This window comes from Gigantopelta aegis, chromosome 10, assembly GCF_016097555.1.
Source record: "Gigantopelta aegis isolate Gae_Host chromosome 10, Gae_host_genome, whole genome shotgun sequence".
NCBI classification, from domain to species: domain Eukaryota; kingdom Metazoa; phylum Mollusca; class Gastropoda; order Neomphalida; family Peltospiridae; genus Gigantopelta; species Gigantopelta aegis.
In genome coordinates this window covers 16,258,577-16,286,507 of record NC_054708.1, presented here as the reverse complement: position 1 = coordinate 16,286,507, position 27,931 = coordinate 16,258,577, and the positions used below count along the sequence as shown (strand labels likewise).

General features: G+C 37.1%; 1 protein-coding gene across 2 annotated transcripts; it reads left to right on the top strand.

Annotated features, from left to right (window-relative positions):
* The first annotated feature begins 88 nt into the window (after window positions 1–88).
* Window positions 89–27,116, top strand: LOC121382598 (trithorax group protein osa-like). 2 transcript variants are annotated; one of them, XM_041512115.1, is made up of 4 exons: window positions 89–247; window positions 14,296–14,343; window positions 24,176–24,922; window positions 26,477–27,116. In XM_041512115.1, exons 3-4 carry the CDS (start codon window positions 24,190–24,192, stop codon window positions 26,743–26,745), a joined length of 1,002 nt encoding a protein of 333 aa, XP_041368049.1. In that variant the 5' UTR covers window positions 89–247; window positions 14,296–14,343; window positions 24,176–24,189; the 3' UTR covers window positions 26,746–27,116. The 2 variants fall into 2 exon arrangements, with proteins under 2 accessions (XP_041368049.1, XP_041368047.1); XM_041512113.1 differs by having other exon boundaries at window positions 14,296–14,392.
* Window positions 27,117–27,931: the final 815 nt, after the last annotated feature.

Genomic DNA, 27,931 nt, shown 5'->3' with positions numbered 1-27,931 from the left:
TTCAGCATCAGATAGACTGTTCCAGGGATTACAATTTGCTACGGAATAAGTAGTATAAAACCAGTGGAGTTTCTAGGAAATCACGTGGGTAAATTTCAACGAATCGCATTGTCTATAAAGTAATGCCAAATCAAGGAAGTAAATGGTGTTTTTCCTTCTTACTTTCGGTTTCCTTTACTTGAATTTTGCAACTTTTAAGACCAGAATTGACATTCGTCTGGGAGAAAAGGAAGCGGTAATACTAAAGGTGAGATGATTTTTAATGATGGCTATTAAATTTTAGATTGCTAATAAACAAAATTTGGTTATTTTTTCCAATGTTGAATGTACTCGTGTTTGGATCAGTGACCACAATTGAAATTTTTTTAAAGTATGAATTGCTAGATTCGCCAGTTCATCGGGAGAAATAAAAAAAAGAAGAAAGAAGAACAGACCAACACTACCAGTGTAGAATTACGTTTTTAATATCGACTGTTGTAAATATTGCCACATCACAATTTTAATAAATAAACTCATTAAAAATTCACTCGCTACTAGAAAACAAAATGGCGGCTCTTTGTGTAACACAGGCCCTCAACACAGATAGGTATATATAGGTACATTTTCTGTTTGATAAATGTTAAAAAAACTAAAAAATTATCCCAGTACAGATTACTTTTGCTGTCATTTAATATACTCTTCAAAAGAAGAAATGCAAAACCACATTGTCGTAACATTTGGAGAATTGATTTAATTATTGAATGGTGAGTCCGATAATTACCAAATGTTGCAGGATTGTTCACAATTCACTCTAGTCCATTGTGAGTAAGTGATAGGACGCACCACCAAGGTCAAGGTCATCTGGAGTCAATACCGGGTGTGTCCTCCGCGTGTGTTGAAACTGCCTGGCACCGCCTGCCCATTGAAGCAACCAGAGTACGGATGACGTCCCGGGGGATGGTGGCCCACTCGGCCTGCAAGGCTGCTGCCAGCTCGGGCAGGGTCTGGGGCTGTGGTTGTCGCTGTCGGAGGCGTCGGTCCAACTCGTCCCATAGATGCTCAATTGGGTTCAAATCCGGTGATATCGATGGCCAAGGAAGGACATTAATGTTGTTGTTCTGTAGGAAAGCCATTGTGAGACGTGCTGTGTGAGGCCTGGCGTTGTCATGTTGGAACACTGCGTTGGCGTTGGCCATAACTGGAACGATGTGTGGCCGGAGGATCTGGTCAATGTAGCCCTGTGCATTCAGGTTGCCCTGCACGTGGACCAGGTCAGTTCTGCCAGTGTGTGAGATGGCTGCCCACACCATGACACTACCCCCGCCGAATCTGTCCACTTCCTGCATGCAGTTTGCCGCATAACGTTCACCACGACGCCTATACACGCGACATCTTCCATCATGACGTCGGAGCAGAAATCGGGACTCGTCACTGAACCACACCTGTCTCCATCGCAGTTGAGGCCATTGTCGATGAATCTGGCACCACTGCAGTCGGAGTCGACGGTGTTGTGGTGTTAAGATGACACCTCGAACTGGACGTCTGGCACGAATTCCTACCTCACGTAGGCGGTTCCGTACGGTCTGGTCGGATATCCTGCGCAAACCTGGTATTGCTGCGGCTGTGGAGGTGGCAGTAGTCAATCGTTCCCGAAGGTGGCGTACCCGGATGTAGCGGTCCTGCCCGGGGGTAGTGACCCGTGGTCGACCGGATCTAGGGAGGTCACGTGTTGATCCATGTTGCTGGTAACGGTCCCACAGTCTGGAGATGGTGCTTGGGGACACATGGAATGCCCTGGCAACGGCCGTTCTGGATTCGCCTGCGTCTAGTCGGCCGATGGCATTGTTTCTCTGCGGTTCACTGAGACGTGGCATGTCCTGGATTGTCAACTGTCGGCCAGATACAGAGGCCAGGCAAGCGAACACCCTGCACTTTTATACTGTCGGTGTTCATGTTGCACAAGCAGACAACGCACGTGCAGTGGTGACATGGTTTGCACGTGGCTGCGTTTTTGCGAATATTCACATTTTGGAACTTTATTGTACAGTAGCTGCGTTTTATCGAATGTAACCGTGGGAATGTGTTTGGGACATGCAATGACCTTATATTCACAAAGCATGAACCGGTAGGAAACATAAAATCGGAGTTATAACCCATTTGTACCCTTTTGCGTTTCTTTTTTTGAAGAGTATATATAAATTTTGTTAACTTCAATAACTTTGTGTAACCAGTATTTAGCACTTTAATAAATAGCCCAGTGACCTCAACTAGAGAAGGGGAGGGAGGTAGCCCAGTGGTAAAGCACTCACTTGATGCACAGTCGGTTTGGGATCGATCCCCATAGGTGGGCTCAATGGGCTATTTCTCGTTCCAACCAGTGCATCACAACTGGTATATCAAAGGCTGTGGTATGTACTATCCTATCTGTGGGATGGTGCATATAAAAGATCCCTTACTGCATTAGGAAAAATGTAGCAGGTTTCCTCTGGTGACTACAGTGTCAGAATTACCAAATGTTTGACATCCAATAGACAATGATTAATTAATCAATGTGCTCCAGTGGTGTTGTAAAACAAGACAAATGTTTTTCTTTTTTTTCTACTAGAGGCTCTAGCCAAAGTTCTGTTTACATAGTATAGCTAGAGGGGTGGGTAACATTTGAGCAATTTAGGACAACAGCACCATTCAGAAATGAAGAAATATGCCCAACATAGATTAATTCCTACGATGCAACATGCTGAGCTGTCGTTTTTGTTGAAAAAATTTAGGAAGCATATAATTTATAACTGAAACCATGAATGTTGTGGTTAAAAACAAAACAAAAGAGAAACAAAATTAATGTGCAACTAAACACTTAATTTGCACATGAAATGTGAACAAGTGATTTGATGTATCCAGAGAGACCAATGGTGGTGTTTTCTTTCTAAGATTATCAAACCAACAGCAGGCTTTGAATTTTACCACAACACTATACCCTGGCTGTCCATCTTAGGAGCCATTCAAATATTATGTAATGCTGATTTTTTTTACAAAATTGGACACCCTCCCTTCCCCCTGTAATGTTCCATAATGCTAGACCATTCATCCCCCCAAATATTATGTAATGCTTGGAGACTCCCCCACCCCCCACCCCCATTTATAAACCAGTCATGCTATGGGTGTAATATAATTTTAACGTAATGTTTTGCCATTTGGAAAAGTGCAGATACGTATTTTAACTGCTATTTAAAATCATTATTGTGTGTTTACATCTAGATATATATATATATATATATTACTACATACCTACTTTATATTAAACATTGTTACCATGACAGAGCATTTATGAATACTGTAGATCCTGAAATTAACGTGTCCCTAAATTAATGTGAGTGATAGTGGGCAGACTAAAATGTACTATATATGGCCTCCATATAAAATATTACTTTCCTAATAACACCCGTCTGGGTACTTTTCGGTTAAATCCTAGTTGCAGGCATCTTCAATGAGATCAACTCAGTAATTTTTATGTATCAGTGTACACATCAATTAACCTGTCTAGTCGATAGTGTTTTTCGTGAGATCAGCTCAAAGCATATTTTTGCAGCAATCATTTACTAACGTGTATAGAACTTGCCTTAATCTGGCTAAACATTAGCATACATGTACTATTACAACTGTATCTTCTTAAGATATGCCGAGAACTTGAACAGTATAAAAACAAAGTAATTGTCGACCTCAGGACACCACAGCATCATAGAGGTCTAATTAACGAGCTACTCTCGATTCACTAATGTCAAAACCTATATTAGCTCCAGAACTTTCTTTTTGACCGACCGTTCAAAATTGCGCCCAAGTTCCTCAATCAAACTTACGCACCTTTTCTCGTTTGCCATAATTCTTGCTCCATTCAAAATTCCATAGCACCATTAACCACCCCCCCCCCCCCCCCCCCACCTGCTACCGACCATGGTCGGGCTGCTGGTACTCACTTGCACCTGCCAGCCCCCCCCCCCCCCCCCCCACCTGTCCTGTCCTGGACGGAGGAGTCGGCCGAGGCCGGCTCTTGTACGCTTCAACAGCTTGCTCTGAATGTGCATGTAAAGCCCTATGACCTGACCTGACCTCAGGATTAGCGTGCTAAAACCCATTCATGCGCGATGAATCGTGTCGGCTTTTGCTGGACTATATTGGACAATTAGTCTGCAGTGTTCGAGATTAATGGTATCCCGATATCCCGGGGATACCAGAATTTAATTTTGGATACCAGATTTCAATAACCCAGTATCCCACCAGGATACTAATGTAATGTAACATTGTTGTTGGGTTTTGTAATCCTGCGTTTTCATTTTTCGCTGAAACAGTGAACGTCGGTCATTTACTGAACTTAAGTAACAGTATTTTCGAGCTCGTATCCAGTCTTAACGCTATGCTGTAACAATATCTCCCCCCAGCTCATACCCAGTCTGATGCTACACTGGAGCAATAGCGAGGTAGCAATAGACTGGGAACCGCTAAGTTGCTATTGTTTTTGTTGGATGTTTCCTCCCTTCAAATTTTATTTGAGATATTGATTCCATATATGCATGAAATTGATACAGGTAGGTTTATCATTAGTAATGTCAGAAACACTTATAGATTACTGCTAAATATTAATTTATGTCATTATTACGCAAAAATAGATGCAGCAAATCTTTCTGCATATTCTGTTTGATTGCCAGTTTCACAAATTCCACGATTTCGATTGCGGCGTACGATGTTATTTATGAATTTCATTTAAGAGGGATACTAAATTCTCAGGTGGGATACCAGATTTTGAAATCTTAGTATCCAACCTATGATGTATAAGAATTTTAATCTTTGTTTGTTTTAATAGCATATGACTAGCTGGTCAGCTTGCTGAACTATTGCTGGACAAAACATAGCAATAAATGTGTCATATTATTAATGCGAATAACAGGGTTGAAAATTAGCATTATTGGCTGAGGGCGACTAAGAATTTTACAGAGATAGCCAAATTGTGTATTAAACTTAAAAAATTGCAGAATTCAACAGTTATTTAAAAAAAAAAAAAGTCAATTAGTACATGGAATTATTTCGCCAAATTAAAATAAAATTCGCCAACTGCTTTCAAAATTCGCAATTGGCTAATTTGGCGAGTGTCAGAGCTAGCCCTGATAGTCTGTTGGGTGACCATCGACTTTAGGGTCTGGCGAGTATGGTACCAGTTGAAAAAGAAAAACACTGAAAGTGAATTGAATGGGACAAAACACACCGCATCTTTGCTGGCCCGAATTACACTGTAACTCTGGCAGCAGAAGACATAGAACATGCTCTATATTTTGACATCGCCAGATTCAGCTTCTGTGGCTTTGGGCCGGGTCTTTCTAAAAATAGATTTCAAAATGTATTGAAGACACTGCATATATTTTTTAACTCTGGAAGGAAGGAAATGTTTTATTTAACGGCGCACTCAACACATTTTATTTACAGTTACATGTATATGGCGTCAAACGATTATGTTTATCGTCTGCTATATAGGGCTTTCGGAAGAAAAATTGTTTATTCTAGACCTACTGTATATCGTCGCCTGTAAGTCGATCTCGGCTATAAGTCGAGTCCCTAATTTCAAGCCCTGAAAACGTATTTTTTTATTGACCCGTTTATAAGTCGACCCATGAAAAACTACTTATAAATATTGAAATATTGCTTATTTTCAGCACATGAGAACAATAATATTTGAACAAAAGAAAATTATTTTACAAACTTCGGTTTTCACGTTTTGTATATCGCAATATAATCAGACTATTCCAATCAAACTATCATTATTACATAGCATCAAAACGAAATATTCCCTTAGTAGAGAGTGAAAGCTGTTTGACTGTTACTGTATAGTACTGTACAGATGGTTTTGTGCACAGACAACAACTTTATTTATAAACACTGACAACAGATCACTACGATAAAACTGAAAGTGTCACGTTTTGCCGCCATATTAATACATGTAAGGAGGATAACTCTGGAAAGTACACTGGTTTTTGTACCAAATGATGTGTGTCCCTATTGCTTTAGATAGTGAACTGCAGAGATCAGTCTATTTTAAGGGAAAGCTCAGTAATATTCATGAAGTTAATCACCGCCAAAACATTGTTTGAACAACCATTAATGCCAGTGACCAGATTTCAAAATAAACTCAGGCAACAGGTAGTTAGTATTGTTTACATTTTTACTATTAGTGATGACTGTTAATTTAACTAAGTGGACTGTTGTCTTGGCATGTGAGTGAGATCCTACGCCTTTTCGCATAACCAAAACCGTTCTAATGCCAAAAAAAACAGGTTATAAAAAATAAATGTGTCAAATTAACATATTTGAGTATAAATACATGGCATACTTCAACAATAAAACTTGTAAAATAATCCCCAAAACTAATATTTTTTGGTGAAATTTTTTTACCCTCTTATAAGTCGACCCCCCAAGTTATAAAATAATTTTTGGGTGAAAAAAATTCGACTTATAGGCGAAGATATACGGTACTGTGATTGTTCAAAATCTATGGACTGCTTAGTTAAAAGGAGTATAAAAATACACTGGTTGAATACTGATGGTGTTACTCCAATATGTGTTGTTATACACAATATGAAGGAAGAAAATGTTTTATTTAACGACACACTCAACACATTTTATTTACGGTTATATGGCTCACGACCAAACAGATATTGAGAGAGGAAACCTGCTGTAGCCACTTCATGGCCTACTCTTTTCAATTAGCAGCAAGGGATCTTTTATATGCACCATACCACAGACAGGATAGTACATACCACAGCCTTTGTTACACCAGTTGTAGAGCACTGGCTGGAATGAGAAATAGCCCAATTAATGGGTCCACTGATGGGGATCGATCAAGCTTTTAAACTCTGGAAGTCATCGGCTTATTGGAAAGAACTGGATGCAGGGCTCGAACTTAAGAATTTATCACCCACAACATTTGTTTCTAAAAATAGCCGTGGGCGCACCGACGGCAATGTTTAGTCTACCGACGGCAATTGTTTAAAACTGACTTTTGCAGCAAATAAATTTGACTGAAAGGTTGTTTTTCTGTGTGTACATTAGTCATATTTCTTCAAATTATGTCAATAAAGTTAAATAAACAAGAATTTGTTATAAATGGAATTAATGAATGTTTAACAACACCCCAAGCACGAAATATATATTGGCTATTGGGTGTCAATCTAAGGGAAATATATTATTATAAATGAAATCATGGACTATAGTTGCATAAGCTCACATTTAACGGAACCTGATGTTTCTGAGACAACTGAATGAATGTTTAATGACACCCCAGCAAAAAAAATACACATCAGCTATTGGGTGTCAGAAAAGGTAAGTACCGTATATCTTCGCCTGTAAGTCGATCTCGGCTATAAGTCGAGTCCCTAATTTCAAGCCCTGAAAACTTATTTTTTCATTGACCCGTTTATAAGTCGACCCATGAAAAACTACTTATAAATATTGAAATATTTCTTATTTTCAGCACATGAGAACAATAATATTTGAACAAAAGAAAATTATTTTACAAACTTCGGTTTTCACGTTTTGTACATCGCAATATAATCAGACTATTCCAATCAAACAATCATTATTACATAGCATCAAAACGAAATATTCCCTTAGTAGAGAGTGAAAGCTGTTTGACTGTTACTGTATAGTATTGTACAGATGGTTTTGTGCACAGACAACAACTTTATTTATAAACACTGACAACAGATCACTACGATATAACTGAAAGTATCACGTTTTGCCGCCATATTAATACATGTAAGGAGGATAACTCTGGAAAGTACACTGGTTTTTGTACCAAATGATGTGTGTCCCTATTGCTCTAGATAGTGAACTGCAGAGATCAGTCTATTTTAAGGGAAAGCTCAGTAATATTCATGAAGTTAATCACCGCCAAAACATTGTTTGAACAACCATTAATGCCAGTGACCAGATTTCAAAATAAACTCAGGCAACAGGTAGTTAGTATTGTTTACATTTTTACTATTAGTGATGACTGTTAATTTAACTAAGTGGACTGTTGTCTTGGCATGTGAGTGAGATCGTACGCCTTTTCGCATAACCAAAACCGTTCTAATGCCAAAAAAAATAGGTTATAAAAAATAAATGTGTCAAATTAACATATTTGAGTATAAATACATGGCATACTTTAACAGTAAAACTTGTAAAATAATCCCCAAAACAGTAATATTTTTTGGTGAATTTTTTTTACCCTCTTATAAGTCGACCCCCCAAGTTATAAAATAATTTTTGGGTGAAAAAAATTCGACTTATAGGCGAAGATATACGGTATATAGAAATAAAATTTATATAATTATGTAAATCAGTGTCTGTATATTAAATGTGTTTCTGGTTGTCTTAATATTTGTAAGAAGCCTATAGTATAGACTGGATTTTGTCTTTAATAATTTCGTATGTACGAAAAAATATTTTTTAGGAAATAAAATAAAATTAACCTAGTACAAATATTAAAACATGTTTAATATACAGCCACTAATATTCTAAACAAGATAATATATTTAATATGGAAGTTTAATCGTAGAAACATTTTATTAATTAATAACATCTTAAAAATTACAGCAAACTCAGGAATGTCCCTTCAAGGCATAATTTAAAACTTTGTATAGAAATCAAAGTGTTTTAAAAAACTTTCAGATTAATTTTGGGTGGAATTTAAAAGATTCTAAAACATTTCTTTTACCAAATATATCATTTCTCGTCGGCATCAGATGATTACATCCCACCAAAATGTGCAGCAGGCAGTGTACACTGACAATTTTCACAGAGGAGGAGCCCTTCTTTAAAGTAAATGAATGCGTTAAATATGTATGTTCTATGCGGAACGACACAAGACTACTTCATCCTTCCTGCATGACCTGTAGGATGACTGCCACTCTCCCAAGACTGGCTTGACAGAATGAAGCTTGTTCGCAACCAGACTGACCCAATCATCTTGCCAAGTGGAGACTAAGTTGCCTATGTTTTATGTGAATATCACATGGAATTTGTTCTTGTTGGGTGAAAATTAAAGGAGGTGGCTGTGCGACCAGTACCCCTCGCCCTTAAAAACATCAGGACCCTCCCAAAAGAAATTGATTCCATTGATATCATATCGCAAGCTAATAAAAGTAGTTTCGTTTTTGTAAAGGTGGTGTACATATTATTTGGCACCAATTTTTTTATTATTAAAATGATAAACACTACCACTTCCGTTGTTTTTATCAGCGGCGATATCCCTAACAAAATTAAAAGTGTTTAATGTTTTATTAGTAATAGCTAAATAAACACATGGCAGTAAGTAAAAATCATCAGTTACAACAAATTAAATCTGCAAATGAGAACAAAGTATCAAACGAAAGTCGGTGGACATAAAAGACAGGATGACCTCTCTGATAACGTGACAATTTGGCGCCATATAACTGGCGTTTTATCAGTCGGAGATTGCCGAAATGAAAAAAAGAAGAAGTTTTTATTGCTCATTACAAATAAATACTGATATGAGACACAAATAAGGCTGTTAAAAATACTGTTAAATTACGTTATGGTAACTGTCTTAAGTTACTGAAGTTTTTCGTCAGTTGCGTTTCTGTACACACAGCGGCTTGTTTTCTTTGATGTCCAGTGTGCAGACTGATTGATGTTTGTCAGTATGGAAAAAAGTCTTCATTTTGAAATAGTGGAACTGTGTGCTGTAAATTTTATAGGGGGATGCGGAAAAAATAAAGGAGCGCTGACAAATAAAGCGGGGCGACCGAACATGAAATGGGGGTGGGGGAGCAGCATAATACGAAAGTAAGGCAGCAAAACGCAGTGAGAATGTATAACGTATATTATACAACAATAGGCTACATGGTAAGCGCATGGTTCGTTCTATCGAGTGGTACTAACTAAACAACCATTAACTACAACCAGGTCCCAAATGCCTGTGTTAAATACTAGCAGATAATGTTCGTACAAGTTTATACATTTTGCCATCGGTGAGGAGCTTGACCGACGGCAGTAGTTTTTATCCGGCGGCACAAAAGTGCCATCGGTGACACCCCTGACCGACGGCAGTTTATATCTCACCGACAGCAGTTGCTGTCGTTGCCGCCGTTAAGTTCGAGCCCTGTGGATGTGCCATAATTATCTAGTAGAGCTACTATTTGACAATTGTTATTCAATGTTATGGTAAAAAGGATTCTTATTTAATTCTAATTCAACACATTTGTAAGAACGAATCTGATTGGATCTCCACTAAAAATTTCAGGTGGTAAAATCACCGATAGACCGGTCGCAAATTTTCTGGCAGAAATACGTCATAGGTTAAGCAAAGAACAGGGTTGTTTTGTAATGACGTCATAAAGACAATTTCTGTAGCGTTCATATTACGTACAGAAGTTGTTAAATACTGAGAGGTTTTTATGTCAGAAATTAACATATTATTCTTTATTAGTCGTTATCTAATCACGAGACCTGATTAAATATGTCAAATTACACATCTATGTTCGAGCCGCTAACTGTCCGACCACCCATTGTCTGTTAATGGGCTGCCTAATGATGTCACCAGCTGGTGACGTTTATATGCTTATTCTTACTAAAAATATGACAATTTCCTATTTAAAATCAACCAGCAAACAGTTTAATTAGAATAGGGATAACCCTACTGTGTTTTCCGATTTGCGGACGTATATCGGTGGTTTTACAGTCGCAAATTTACCATTTTATATAGTGGAGCTAATTAGCTTTAATCGCTAAATGGAGGGGCGAAGGAATGAGGATTTTGATGTATTTAGATGATGGGTTTGGGTGTGGAAAAGATGATTGTTCTACAAATTTAATGTCAGAATGTATTAAGAATGATTTGTTACAATCTGGTTTTATACCCTAATCTGAAAAGTCTCTGTGGACACCTGTGCAAGAAATTCAGTTTCTTGGAGTTATTTTAGATGCTTCAAGTGGTTTTATGTGTATATCAAAAACACGTATTACTAAAGTAATTGACTGTATTGAAAAAATATTATCAGTGAAAAAGAATAGACGGATTCATGTAAAACAGATCGCTAGTGTGGTTGGACAGATCATTTCTATGAATGTTGTTGTTGGTAATATCACACAGATCATGACAAAATATCTTAGTATAGATATTTTGTTTGCTCCTACTTGGAATTCTTATGTGAAATTGTCAGAAAATAGTATTGTTCAATTAGAGTTTTGGGAACGGAATTTGATTTTAATTAATAAAAGGAAAATGTTTTCTTCACAATTTTGTTCTAAAGTTGTGTATAGCGATGCTAGCAGCAGTGGATTTGCTGGGTATTGTGTCGAGATGAATAATGAAATCTCACATGGTATGTGGGACATGGAAGAAAGTTTGAAATCGTCTACTTGGAGAGAATTGAGTGCTTTGCAAAGAGTTTTATTTTCGTTTAGAAATGTGTTGAGCTGCCACAGAGTAAAGTGGTTTACAGATAACATGAGTGTTTGCAGTATTGTTACTAAAGGTTCAATGAAAGAAGATTTGCAAGATATTGCGATGGCAGTGTTTGAATTTTGTTTTGCGAATAAAATTTCATTAGAAATGGAATGGATACCTAGAAGTGAAAATGAAAAGGCAGATTATCTGTCCCACATCATTGATAGTGATGACTGGGGTATTTCATTTTGCATTGTAGAATTACTACAGAATGCTTGGGGGAAACTGGAAGTTGATTGGTTTGCTTCTAATCATAATGCAAAATTGCCTGTGTTTTATTACAGGTTTTGGAATGAAAATTGTGCTGGTATAGATGGGTTTGTATATAATTGGAATACCCAATTTGGTCTCTTTGTACCGCCTATTGTTTTAATTTCTCGAGTTTTGAAGAAAATGGAAGTTTGTAAAGCTAAAGGTGTGTTAGTGATTCCTGTGTGGAAATCAGCTAATTTTTGGCCTTTAATTTGGTTAAATGGTGAAAGATTTATCAGAAATGTGGTAGATTGGTTTGATTTGCCAACTGAAAAAGTTTTTTATGTTCCATGCAAAAATGGCGTTGGTATTTTTGGGAATGAAGATTTGAAATTCAGAATGTTGGATTTTACTATTTAAGTGTTGATTGGTATGATTGTCTGTAGTTTTGAAAATTATATCCAGGCGTGGCTGCCTTTAGAATTGATGATCTGTTTTTGAGTTTTAGGCGTGGCTGCCTTTAGAATTGATGATCTGTTTTTGAGTTTTAGGCGTGGCTGCCTTTATAATTGATTGTCTGGTATGACAGTTTTTAGGTGTGGCTGCCCTTAGAATTGCTTGTCTGGTATGACAGTTTTTAGGTGTGGCTGCCCTTAGAATTGCTTGTCTGGTATGACAGTTTTTAGGTGTGGCTGCCCTTAGAATTGCTTGTCTGGTATGACAGTTTTTAGGCGTGGCTGCCCTTAGAATTGCTTGTCTGGTATGACAGTTTTTAGGTGTGGCTGCCCTTAGAATTGCTTGTCTGGTATGACAGTTTTTAGGCGTGGCTGCCTTTAGAATTGCTTGTCTGGTATGACAGTTTTTAGGCGTGGCTGCCTTTAGAATTGCTTGTCTGGTATGACAGTTTTTAGGCGTGGCTGCCCTTAGAATTGCTTGTCTGGTATGACAGTTTTTAGGTGTGGCTGCCTTTAGAATTGCTTGTCTGGTATGACAGTTTTTAGGCGTGGCTGCCTTTAGAATTGCTTGTCTGTATGACAGTTTTTAGGCGTGGCTGCCTTTAGAATTGCTTGTCTGGTACAGTTTTTAGGCGTGGCTGCCCTTAGAATTGCTTGTCTGGTATGACAGTTTTTAGGTGTGGCTGCCTTTAGAATTGCTTGTCTGGTATGACAGTTTTTAGGCGTGGCTGCCTTTAAAATTGCTGGTCTGGTATGACAGTTTTTAGGCGTGGCTGCCTTTAGAATTGCTTGTCTGGTATGACAGTTTTTAGGCGTGGCTGCCCTTAGAATTGCTTATCTGGTATGACAGATTTTAGGCGTGGCTGCCTTTAGAATTGCTTGTCTGGTATGACAGTTTTTAGGCGTGGCTGCCTTTAGAATTGCTGGTCTGGTATGACAGTTTTTAGGCGTGGCTGCCTTTAGAATTGCTTGTCTGGTATGACAGTTTTTAGGCGTGGCTGCCTTTAGAATTGCTTGTCTGGTATGACAGTTTTTAGGCGTGGCTGCCTTTAGAATTGCTTGTCTGTATGACAGTTTTTAGGCGTGGCTGCCTTTAGAATTGCTTGTCTGGTATGACAGTTTTTAGGCGTGGCTGCCTTTAGAATTGCTTGTCTGGTATGACAGTTTTTAGGTGTGGCTGCCTTTAGAATTGCTTGTCTGGTATGACAGTTTTTAGGCGTGGCTGCCTTTAGAATTGCTGGTCTGGTATGACAGTTTTTAGGCGTGGCTGCCTTTAGAATTGCTTGTCTGGTATGACAGTTTTTAGGCGTGGCTGCCCTTAGAATTGCTTATCTGGTATGACAGATTTTAGGTGTGGCTGCCTTTAGAATTGCTTGTCTGGTATGACAGTTTTTAGGCGTGGCTGCCTTTAGAATTGCTTGTCTGGTTTAACAGGTATTGGGCGTGGCTGCCTTTAGAATTGCTAGTTTTGTTTTGATAGTTCTTAGGCGTGGCTGCCTTTAGAATTGCTGGTCTGGTTCGACAGGTATTAGGCGTAGCTGCCTTTAGAATTGCTGGTCTGGTATGACAGTTTTTAGGCGTGGCTGCCTTTAGAATTGCTTGTCTGGTATGACAGTTTTTAGGCGTGGCTGCCCTTAGAATTGCTTATCTGGTATGACAGATTTTAGGTGTGGCTGCCTTTAGAATTGCTTGTCTGGTATGACAGTTTTTAGGCGTGGCTGCCTTTAGAATTGCTGGTCTGGTATGACAGTTTTTAGGCGTGGCTGCCTTTAGAATTGCTTGTCTGGTATGACAGTTTTTAGGTGTGGCTGCCTTTAGAATTGCTGGTCTGGTTTAACAGGTATTGGGCGTGGCTGCCTTTAGAATTGCTGGTCTGGTTTAACAGGTATTGGGTGTGGCTGCCTTTAGAATTGCTGGTCTGGTTCGACAGGTATTAGGCGTAGCTGCCTTTAGAATTGCTGGGTTATTTTGACAGTTTTTAGGCGTGGCTGCCTATAGAATTGCTGAATTGAATTGAAAGTGGCAGTTTTAGATGTGTTGTAATATAGTAACAATTAATGGTGGATATGGATGAGATGTTAAGTAATTTGATGTTTAAATTTAATTTGTATTGAATGTTTATATAATATACATCTGTTATATGTAAATTTGTGTTTTTACATTTGTTTTTTTCAGAGTTATGCAGAGCAAATAGACGAGCTACCAGAAGTATTGGTGGACAAGGTGGACTTACTCCCGGAGTTACTTAATAGTTCAAGGGCTAAAAATACTTGTAAATCATATTATGGTGGTTTTATTAGGTGGAAAAAATGGGCCTTGAGTAATGATTTACGGGATGGGAACATTTTGCCAGCTGATCCTTTTCATGTGGCACTCTATTTAGCTTCTTTGATTCAAACTGCTAACAGTTATTAATGCTTTTTATAGTATTAAATGGGCGCATAATTTGTATGATTTTCAGTCACCTACTGATTCTAAGCTAGTATAAAATATATTGGAGGCAGGAAAAAGACGGTTATCTAAACCAGTTAATAAGAAAGATCCAATAACTGTGAGAATGTTATCAGATATGTATCTTTTTTACTAATTGCTATTTTCAAAATTCTGCCCATTTTCACCGCCGCCCCCCCCCCCCCCCCCCCCCCCCCCCCTCCATCCCGAGTCAGGCCACCGATCTTATCGGAGGTCGGACTCGGGATGGGCGTGTTCGAAACCCTAGTGGTATATGGGCACGTTAAACTAGTTATCATCATCACTTGTGTGCAGTGATATATGTTGTTACAGCTTGATATTTTTATTTTTTTGTTATGCTTTATCAGTTCATAATTATTTTTCATGGCTTGGTAGATGTTGGCATTGCGGCATTGATTGCGATCGCGATTACCGTTTTTGTAATAATTAAAGGAAAAACAAATATAATGAACAAGAAAAGCACAAGTCTATTTGTTGACAGTATTATTGAAATCGATACAACATACAACTGGACAAAAGATGACTTTAGCTTATACACAAGGCCGATGATTTTGTACTAGATATTTAGGGTCAAACTAAGAGGTCGGCTTATCCAAGGAGTCAGCTAATACACGGCAATATACGGTATATATATATATTTTTTAGGGCACAATATTTCACGAGAATCGTTGTTCAGTTCGCATGTCAATTACACAACTTTAAAATCATGAGAACTGCCAATCGGTTTTGTGGTGAACAATTACATTCTAAAATTAAAAGTACCATATATCAGTAATGAAAGAGAAAATCAATTTGAACCACCAATGTAGCACAGAACCATAGTTATAGTGTTTTAGGATTAGATAGGTAGGCCTGACTCATCGGTTACAAGAACTATATTCGCATATATCTGAACAATCGGTTACCTAAGTAAAACTCACGTGAACTGACTTCTGGTTTCCTAAAATTTTGAAATATTGTCCCCTGTATTTTTAATTAGTAATTAAAAAAGTGTATTATGTAATGCTGTTCAATACACCCACCCACACCCTGTAACACTACATAAAGTTTGGACATGCACCCACCCACCCCACGAGTGTTACGTAATATTTGAATGGCCCCTTACTTGCCGTTATGCCCCTAAATCTGACATTGTAGATGGCAAAAAAAATGGTGGTGTGCCCTGACTGGTTTTCCACCATACCCCCTCCCTGTCCCATAGGATGAAACAGGGCTAGCTCTGGGTGAGCAGAACAATTCGCCAAATACTGGTAATCTATTAAACTTTAAAAAATCTAGTCTACCAAAATATAAATTTTAACATGAAATTATTTTGCCAAATTAAAATAAAATTCACTATTTATTTCTAAAATTTGCAAGTGTGCCAGAGCTAGCCCTGGTGAAATAATTTTTATCTGAGGAAACCTTGACAGAAAGTAAGTTGCCTTTGAAGCCTCCAGCTCAGTCTAATTTTTGTTATTAATCTGAAGGTAACACTTGACATGCCCCACAACGATTAAAGTTCGACCTCTGCAACAAAGTCCAAAACTTACTGTGTTGTACCAGTAGGCAGATTAGTTGTTTGTGGCTAGATACTACAGGGGGATATGTTTGCCTGGATTATAGATCAATATTGAACAGTTTATATGATAAATATTCATATATGTATACGAAAAATAAAATTGTAAAAGATATATATCTCCCACCCACATCTTATTTTGATACTGTAAGCACTTCCTAAAGGGCTGGGCCATTCAGGGGCTGTAGCTAGGTCCAAACATTATGCATCATTACAGGGTGTGGGGTGTGTATACTGAACAATGTTACGTAACATTTATTTTTACTCAAATTATTGTTTTTTTCCTCTTGAACCGGGATAGCTACATGTAGGCCTCTTAAAAAAGAAGTTTGTTTTGTTTAAAGGAGGGGACAATTAAGGCATTTGGCCTGGTATGCATAGTCAAGGATATATAATGAACATTATTGCTTAATATCAACAAGTATAATTGTATAGTTAATTAATAAAATGCTTAAATGTGACGGCTATTATATATAACTGGCACAGCCATTTTGTACCATCCCAGTAAATACGCCCTCTGGCGAGCTGGCGGTTACGTAATACCTAACCTGTCATGTCAGGAACTACAGGTAGTCTTCGAACTGAAGAAACGAAACATACATGTACCTGATTTTTGTGGATGCATCGCAGTGTTCTGTAATAATGTCCATCCGGATAAGCCAGCACCAAGTATATATTATATTTCAATAAAAAATAAACCACCATTGTCAAAGTTGAAATAACTGTCTTATGTTTTGTACATAAATTAACCCACGTACTGAAATGATAATCAGTGTTTTCTTGGTTAATTGAGTCTTTTCTTTCTGTGGCCTGTACCTGTGGTTCCTAATTGGCAGGTGTATATTTAGATGGTCCCCAGACACTATGTCTAGACACACTAAAAAGACGTGCCTCTTTTATTAAGATCACAGGGTTATGTGTGATAACCATGCAGACACCCCTCCAATCTTAATAGACATTATCAGCCGTCTGTCTTTATTACTGTAAGTAATTCTGTAAAACCCTTGATTAAGTAGACTTTCCCATCTAAAATCACAAAACTGACCATTGATTACGTAGTCCCAAAGAAAAGAAAATTATCATTTGGGTGTCTTGAGTGGTTGTTTTTGCTCGAATGTACATGTTGTACCCTACCATGCAATAGGCCTAATGATATGCATTTTTTGCTTTGGATTTTTAAAAGAGTAAAATACTGTAACTCCATTTCTTTCTATTGATGCAAATTGAAATATATTTACCGTATATCTTCGCCTGTAAGTCGATCTCGGCTATAAGTCGAGTCCCTAATTTCAAGCCCTGAAAACTTATTTTTTTATTGACCCGTTTATAAGTCGACCCATGAAAAACTACTTATAAATATTGAAATATTTCTTATTTTCAGCACATGAGAACAATAATATTTGAACAAAAGAAAATTATTTTACAAACTTCGGTTTTCATGTTTTGTACATCGCAATATAATCAAACTATTCCAATCAAACTATCATTATTACATAGCATCAAAACGAAATATTTCCTTAGTAGAGAGTGAAAGCTGTTTGACTGTTACTGTATAGTACTGTACAGATGGTTTTGTGCACAGACAACAACTTTATTTATAAACACTGACAACAGATCACTACGATAAAACTGAAAGTATCACGTTTTGCCGCCATATTAATACATGTAAGGAGGATAACTCTGGAAAGTACACTGGTTTTTGTACCAAATGATGTGTGTCCCTATTGGTCTCACTACACAGATCACTTCCGGGTGACAGTTCATTCATCACGGTCCACTATAGTTCCTAATTGGGACACATGTTATGGGTCACATATTCACTTCTAGCAAATGGTGAAGAATTAAAACAATATGTATGCTTAATGGTAAGCCTTCTGGCTGTATTTTGCCCATGTTATTTTGTAATATTGTGCATCGACCTTTTGGGACATGGGTATATAGCGCAAGTGACAGCCGGAGTGAATCGGTTAATGAACCACCTATTCGGACCGGTACTACAGCCAGATGCGGTCGTATAGCAAAAAACTGAGACGGAAATGTTCTCAATTTTGGAGTGAAAATAAATGCTTATATAATGTATGTTTGCAATGGTGTATGTTGTTAGTGCCAACGAGAACCCGTTCTATGGGCAATCTTCGCTTGAAGTTGGGCAGTTTAACATGGGTTTCAATGGCAGATGACATCTGTGTAGTGAGACCATAATGTAAAACATGAAATTACTGTTTATCCCAAAATATATAAGTTTAGCAAGCCAAAATGAAAATGTACTAGTGTAGCATCCTTATAAAAGGTAATTACATCGATGTGGATTTCAGCCAAGTGTATGGGGGCCCTATTTGGGTAAATATTGCAAACATGTTAATTTTATTTATTTTATTATTTTTCTTTTTATTTTCTTTTTATTTTTTAGGGTGTGTGTGTCAAAATGTATATTCTAGTATACTTAATGTAATAAATAAATTGATCTGAGTGTCTAACACTGAGTTTCTCATTGTAAAAGGTCAAAATTCAAGGTCACAAGGTCAATATCCAAATTCACCCTAATTTCTGTGATTTTGTGCATAATGAATTTTTTCGAATGTACAGTCATAATGACACACAGTTTTGATGGTATTGTGAATATATAACATAGTATTCTACTATGAAAGTGGAATTTGTATCTGCCATTAATAATATGTGGATCTTCATGCTGAAATATACAGAAAAAAACAGGATTTCAACACTTCATTATGAAACAATTGTTGCCCCTAGCAACAATTGATGGAAACTAATATTTTTAATGAACTCACTAGATAATTAGCTTCTTTGTATGTTCCCCATATCAGAACTACCAACAAGGTCATACATTACCATATAGTGGCTGTTTGTTTGATGACCATCTATTGTGTGGATGACCGAGGAGTAACAATGTGATATGAAGTTTTATTGGATGGTATGGTGCATCTATCTTTTGGTGTATTGGTTAGAGTTCATAAGTTACATGGCTCTAGTATAGCTTTTCATGGTGTAAATGACCCAAATTATCAAACTGACTTCATACCAAGTTTGACAAAATCGGTCACTAGACTTTAAGGTCTCACTACACAGATCACTTCCGGGTGACAGTTCATTCATCACGGTCCACTATAGTTCCTAATTGGGACACATGTTATGGGTCACATATTCACTTCTAGCAAATGGTGAAGAATTAAAACAATATGTATGCTTAATGGTAAGCCTTCTGGCTGTATTTTGCCCATGTTATTTTGTAATATTGTGCATCGACCTTTTGGGACATGGGTATATAGCGCAAGTGACAGCCGGAGTGAATCGGTTAATGAACCACCTATTCGGACCGGTACTACAGCCAGATGCGGTCGTATAGCAAAAAACTGAGACGGAAATGTTCTCAATTTTGGAGTGAAAATAAATGCTTATATAATGTATGTTTGCAATGGTGTATGTTGTTAGTGCCAACGAGAACCCGTTCTATGGGCAATCTTCGCTTGAAGTTGGGCAGTTTAACATGGGTTTCAATGGCAGATGACATCTGTGTAGTGAGACCATTGCTCTAGATAGTGAACTGCAGAGATCAGTCTATTTTAAGGGAAAGCTCAGTAATATTCATGAAGTTAATCACCGCCAAAACATTGTTTGAACAACCATTAATGCCAGTGACCAGATTTCAAAATAAACTCAGGCAACAGGTAGTTAGTATTGTTTACATTTTTACTATTAGTGATGACTGTTAATTTAACTAAGTGGACTGTTGTCTTGGCATGTGAGTGAGATCGTACGCCTTTTCGCATAACCAAAACCGTTCTAATGCCAAAAAAAATAGGTTATAAAAAATAAATGTGTCAAATTAACATATTTGAGTATAAATACATGGCATACTTCAACAATAAAACTTGTAAAATAATCCCCAAAACAGTAATATTTTTTGTAGAATTTTTTTTACCCTCTTATAAGTCGACCCCCAAGTTATAAAATAATTTATGAGTGAAAAAAATTCGACTTATAGGCGAAGATATACGGTAGTTAAATAGTTTATTATACTATCAAGTCATTTATGTTGTTTTACAAGTTAGGTTGATGAAAGTGAAGCACCTTATCATAAATTAGAGCGTTTAATTGTTTACACTGTGCATAGAGGCGTTGGAGAGAGCTGATGTCACTTCGCCCCAAGCTATACCACCGAACATCACAAAGATGAAACAAAATGGCTGCCCCCAGTTAGCAAGAATAATCATGTTTTTTTATTAACTCTAAAATAACGTGTTTTTCATTTCTTAAAGTATCAGTATGTGTTGGTCGTCCGGGTATGCATCTTTCCAACACATAAGGCTCTTATTTGAGTTGATCCTCCCTTTAACGACACCACTACAGTGATAGAAATAAGCAGACTTTTTCAGTAGTCTACTGGACAAATTAATACATCTAGAAATCTACTTGTCCGCCAATATTTTCACTTGTCCAAATAAATTATTTGTTTTATTCAAGCACCAGGATGATGTTTTTGATTGATCAAAATAAAACTGCGCTAAAAATTTCTATTTGTCCACTGGACAACCACCAAGGCACATTTTGCTTGTTCGAATAGATATTCACTTGTCGAGACAAACGGACAAGTGCTTAATTCGAACACTGCACTAGAGCACATTGATTAAGTGATCATTCTGCTATTGGATGTCAAACATTTGGTAATTCTGACTTTGGATTTTTCCTAATGCAGCAAGGGATCTTTTATATGCACCATCCCACTGACAGGATAGCACATACCATGGCCTTTAATATGCAGCTAGGCCTCTATGTCACAACATTTTTGTGTGAGCTCTTCCATAACCTTTTTGCATGGTCTGGTACAGCTTTAATGCTTTATCAACCATTATTATGCTGCATGGCAATCAGTTTGGCGCAAATGAAAAACCATAATAACATCATAATAGTATATATATAAATATGCGTATACGTTATCACACTGCTTGTTTGGGATGCATGAGGGTGTCTCTGAGCATTACATAATGCAGGGCTAGCTCTGTGTGAGCAGAAAATTTCGCCAAATGATCTATTAAACTTCAAAAATTGCAAAAACCCAGTTATTTTGTCTCAAATCAAAATAACAATTACTCCATAAAATTATTTTGCCAAATCAAAACAAAATTCGCCAATTGTTATTGAAATTTGCAACTAGCCCTGTAATGTTTTGGGGGATCGTTTTGGAGAATAAACCAGTCGACCAAGACTGGTCTATCAAAGTCAGTAGTATGTGCTATCCTGCCTGTGGGTTGGTGTATTTAAAATATTCCTTGCTACTAATGGAAAAATGTTGCAGGTTTCGTCTCTAAGAATTGCCAAACATTTGACATCCAATAGCCAATGATTAATAAATGAAACTACTCTAGTGATGTCGCTAAACAAGAAAACCTTGAACGAAGAAAACAAAGAAAGCCTACATGTAGTATTGGCATTTTTTATGTTTTCCAGGAGATGACAATTAAAAAGTGTTCTGTTAAAAGCTGATTTAGTGTAAGAAATGGCTCTTAAGAACTATAAGATAGCAAATAAACCCTTTTTTCTTCATAAAAAAAATGCAGATATGAGAATTTCTTAATTCAGCGACGATATGTCAAATTGTATAACAACTATATTTATCATATAATATTTTACATTTCCAGTGCAATCAAAGTATGTGATATTTTTCAGATCACATACTTTAAGAATTTGATAACTTTGCAAATTAGATGTAAATTAAATGAGGTCATGGCCGGCACTATGTTTATTGCCATTTAAGCAAACGTACTAGCTATACTAGGATGACACTCCTTAATTGATGTATGCATTCATAGTCATGAAACAAAAACATTTCAAAAGCAACCTTACACTGAAAGCTGTTCAGCATTCAGAAAACAAAAAATGTTAAGTACTAGTTTATTTTTATGTAAGGATATCCAAAATGACGTCATCCAAGTTTTCACGTCATTTCCATTCAAAAAGACGCTGCATCACATATTGTTATGTCATTTGAATATCTAGTAATAATGGTATTATAAGCTTAAGATTATATGATAAAGAGGTTATTACCCTCATGTGTTTTGGTATCGTCAATATTATATATTAGGAATAAAATTTATGTATTATGCTCCCCAGAGCCTTGCATAATACAATTTTTATTCCTAATATATGATATTGATGATATCGAAAACCACTGGTAATAACCTCTATATATGCAAATAAAACAATAAAAGGTGTATATTATATAATGTCCCTTGCTTCTCCCCCCAACTTATTGTGATATTTAGGGTGTGATACAAGCACTATACATGGGACGTACATGTACATAGAATGGTAATTACACAGGATGTTCCTGTCTTCATGTGAATATGGGGGCGGGATGTAGCCCAGTGGTAAAGCATTCACCTGATGCACGCTTGGTCTGGGATCGATCCCCGTCAGTGACCCATTTGCCTATTTCTCACTCCAGCCAGTGCATCATGATTGGTATATCAAAGGCTGTGGTATATATACTATACTGTCTGTGGGATGGTGCATATCAAATATCTCTGGCTGCTAATGGAAAAATGTAGTGGGTTTCCTCTCTAAGACTACATGTCAGAATTACCATATGTTTGACATCCAATAGCCGATGATTAATAAATCAATGTGCTCTAGCAGTGTGGTCAAACAAAACAAACTTTAACTTTGCATGTAAATATGATTGACTGGGTCAATAACACATTCCAAACTGTATTTGCATATCCACATCCATTTAAGGTTCACTCTGCTTAAGTCCAGGAGAGCTGGGGTGTGGTAAGTTGCTATCAGTTGTGAAATGTTGTTTTTCTTAATTCAGCTATCTCCTAATCTCTTTATTTGAAAATGTGGGTGCTCTTTAAAAGATTTGTGAATTCATTTGCCTTCTGGAACCGCGCTCTATGTTGTTTTATCATTATCAACAACCAATGTACATAACAAGTTGAAGTTTGTTTTGTTTAACAAAACCACTATTGCACATTGATTTATTGATCATCCGCTATTGGATATGTCAAACATTTATTAGTCCCCCACCCCAGTTGGACTGGTAGGGGACTAATAAATGTCTATTTTATTATGTCATTTCTGCATAGTGCTATCAAACGATTGACAAATACTATGACTAAAATAATTGATTTCCTAAATCTGATGCTACAGACTGATTTTTTTCTTAAGTGAATTATGACAATAAACTTTACTGTTGGTACATGTAGCTAGGCATTTGGTCTATACATATAGTATTACCATACTGTATTAAATAATAACTAAAGCAACATTATTAGCATTATGTGTTAAGATGGTCCAAGCAAAATGTAAATAAACTTTGAAAATAACTCATGATAGTCCTAAAAACCAAAAACGTGATTAATTCACAAGATTAAGAACTTGTGTGGCTGAGTACATTTAATTTTAAAATGTATCCATATGTTTAAGTAAAATAAATTTAGCTTTGTAATATCAGCATTACATGTTAAACAAGTAACAATTCCTTGTTTTGTCTACGTACACCTCTGCGATTTCTAAGCTAGCTAGCAACTTACAAAAATTGAAAATAACTTAATTGCATGTCTGTCAGTCTTTAATTGTTCACTTTGAACTTTAAATGCAGTCCAACTTCTATTCCATCGACTGCAGTCTTCTCAATATCTATATACTGGGAGTAGATAATGACAGAGGAAATCCACTACCCCCACACAATGAGCTACTCATTCCGATTAGCAGCAAGATATCTTTTATAGCATCCTACATACAGGATATTGCCTTTGTTACACCAGTTGTGGATCAGTTAAGTGCTTTTTAAAAAAAAGTACCCCTGGGCTATGGATTCTACAATATTTTGAATTGGCTATGGACAGTTCCAAATGGAGACATTTGTTTAAATGTGATGAAAAAATATTATTTTGCTTTTTGTTGCCATTATAGTTCATTATGGATGATAAGTCATCAGGTTTTTTTTTTTACATTTTAAATGTTATAAAAAAAAAAAAATATTATTTAGCTCTTTTTTTTCAGAACTATAGTTCATTATGGATGACAAGCCACCAGATGATGAAGAAAAGCCTTCTGTGAAAGGTCAAGAAGAACAACAGCTGGGTGAAGCTAACAGAGGACAAGATCATGTTCCTCATTTCCAAGGACAACAACAGATGGGCAGAGATAACGTGGGTCAAGTGTATCCACATGCACAGTATGGTAACAGAACACATCAAAATGATCCAAGCCAGGCAATGGATTATCCTGTGAATTATCCTGCACACAATTCACCCATGCCTCAATACAGTCCACAAAATCGCTATCCTTTTTACCGTAGTCCACCAATGTACCCACAGTATCCTCCTCATCCACAAGCAGGCATGCCACAAGGGCTGTATCAATATCCCATGTATGCACCTACAGTGCCAAGAATGCACCAACCAAATGCAGGACAATATCCCAGCTATCCAAACATGCCGCAGCCACATCCAGGGCAGTATCCTTTTCCAGGAGGACAAGCAGAACGTTTCGATCAGAGTTTCCAAAAGCAACATGCTACATCACCAGGATACCCAGGTACAGCAACCACAGATGTACAAAGTCCTGGCAGAGTTTCAGAGCCAAACGGACCACAACAGCCAATGGACTGTCCGGGGGATCAGCAAAGCTATGATATGCCGGAGCATGTGCACCAAGTTGAAGAACACGAGAATGAAGCTACTGGTCATGCACAAGAGCAAGCTATGTATGATACAGGAGCATCTGAATCTGAAAATTCTATGTCGGGTGAGTGGCTATGAGGTTGTTGAAAATGTATGAAAAATTCCAGATTATCTGTTGACTTTGATTAATATGCAGGGTTCAAGCTAAGCTAGAAAAACACGGAGAAGTCACTTCTCACTCTAGACACATTAGGGAGAAGTGAGGAACATTAGGGAAAAGTGAGGTTTGGTGAAGGAGAAATGGGAAAGAGTTCGACCCGTACCCCTCTATATAAAAGGCTCTAAGATGAACCCTGACCCTAACTCTAACCATTGAAATGGGGGTGGGGTGGGGGGTAATGGGTCAAACTCGTGCCGAGAAATGAGATGTCTGATTTAAAAAGAAGTCTGATTTAAATCTTTGGGAACCTTTTTTTAGGTACCACTTCCACTTGAACAAAGCCAAGTTTAAAAAGACATAACCAAGCCATTGTCACGAACAAAATTTTAAACATCTATAGTTCTTCCCACAGGGAACGCCTTTTTTCATTCTCTGAAATTTATTACAAGTTGTTTATTTTAGAGACAATTGTTTTCTAAATTGTACACAAAAATAATGTTTTTGTTTTTATTTCCAAAACGCTTTTACTTTTCTTTTTACATCAATCCAAACTGAAAATATTTACAAAAAACATTTTGGTAGAAAGACGGGACGGACTATACATGTATGCATCGATATTCAGTTTGTAATAAAACAGCATCTTTAACTAAATATTTTATATGGACTCATGCCATAAGTAGTAAAATTATTTAACAAAAGTTTTGCTCTGATGTTTGTGTTATTAATAACCGAGTCCACTGGCCGATTGCAAAATGTGGTCACATGATCTTTGGACAAAATGGAGGCAAAATGTACCGGTACCGATATTTTCCGATGGGGAAAAAAGCCTGAATCATTGTGATACATACTTTTTTTTTTAAGAAAGTGACTTACAACTTCGCCATGGATTGAAAAGTTAGTCGAAGTTTAGTATGAAAGGGGTGATTATTTTATCCACATCGCCCACTTGTGTGATCCCTGATATGTTGTCTATAAACTTTTACCAATGGTAACAAGTATGTGGATATATAGAGAATAACCAGTTAGTGACGTCGGATATCTGATTTATCCTGTGAAGGTAAAAATGGGAAATTTCTCATTTGGCCTGAACAGGATAAAGCAGATTTCCGATGTCACTAACTAATTATTATCTTTATCCTGCAGACCATAAAAATTAAGGGGAAAGCTATTATTTCTGTTATTTCAGCCACATTTTACGATGACCTAGATGTCAAATGAGCAATTTTGTAATGCAGCTATGTGTGTGATGTCATATGAGTGATAAAAAAAAGTCATAATCTGCTAGTATACGTTTATGATTTTGCTTTAATAGGTCATCATAATCTGTCAATAGAAGCAGTGGTTGCAGGATAGAAAAAATGTATATCCTTTTGAAGCAGAAGCCTGGAAATACGAATGCTAATCAATGGTCACATTATAATTTCTTCTTTTCCTTTCAGCGTAATAATCATTAGTTTAACTCTTTTAATGCTATTGATTCATTTGATATGTTGGGATTTGTTTTGTATATTTTACTAGATGAATCTGATGATAGTGAGGAAGCAATAGGATTACTGGTTGAAGGACTGATGAAGATAAGTGAGAAGAGTGTGCGGTCGTATTTTGGAAACCGGCGCAAAAGTGGAGGTGGAGACATTTCTTCACTGTCATTGTACGAGGACAGACATTCAGCTGTTATTTACTTTAAAGATGCAGCAGGTAATAAAAAACATTTGTTTATAGTGCCTAATTCTCAAATACACAGTGGATGCTGCATACAGGACGCTGAGTGTTTGCAGAAAGTTTGACTGATGCCATTATCTTCTATCAGGCCATATTCATCTAGTGTTAGGCACAAAAACCAGCCCTTCTGAACATGTCTCTGTATTATCTGAACTAGTGTCTAATCAAATAACATTTTATCACTAAAATGTTCTTTTATTTGAAACATTGACGTTTTAGAGATGTGCAACATATTGTTACTTTAATGTATCCAAGGTGAGATCGACGTACATGTATTGTATTACTTTATATATGAAGGTAGCGCGCGGGATGTATCCAAGGTGAGATCGACGTACATGTATTGTATTACTTTATATATGAAGGTAGCGCGCGGGATGTATCCAAGGTGAGATCGACGTACATGTATTGTATTACTTTATATATGAAGGTAGCGCGCGGGATGTATCCAAGGTGAGATCCGTACATGTATTGTATTACTTTATATATGAAGATAGCGCGCGGGATGTATCCAAGGTGAGATCGACGTACATGTATTGTATTACTTTATATATGAAGGTAGCGCGCGGGATGTATCCAAGGTGAGATCGACGTACATGTATTGTATTACTTTATATATGAAGGTAGCGCGGGATGTATCCCAGTTGTAAAGCGCTCTCCTGATGCATGGTCGGTCCAGGATCAATACTCGTCGGTGGGTCCATTGGTCTATTTCTGGTTTTAGTCAGTGCTCCACGACTGGTATATCAAAGTTCATGATATGTGCTATCCTGTCTGTGGGATGGTGCATATAAAAGATCCCTTGGCATACTAATGTCAAAATGTAGCAGGTTTTCTCTCTAAGACTATATGTTAAAATTACAAACTGTTTGACATCCAGTAGTCTATGATTAATAAATCAATGTGCTCTAGTGGTGTCATTAAACAAAACTAACTCTATCAATGAAAGTGGTGAGCAAATATTTAGGTTTTTGCATTTAGCTCCCATTTCTCCAAGATGATACTTTTGTATAGTTGAAGCTGTGCATGTGCATGTTAAAATACTTGAGCACACGGCTCAGTGTTAGGGATGAAAACATCCAGTCAGGTGTGGGACGAATTTAGCACATGAGATGCGATGGGTTGCAGGAACCATTGCCCTCTATGGTGGCAGTTTTTTCTCTTTTCCAATGTGTGCCCCACAACTGGTACACCATTTTGAAGACTGCGGTATGCACTGTTCTGCTTACAGAAAAGTGCATATAAATAAATTGC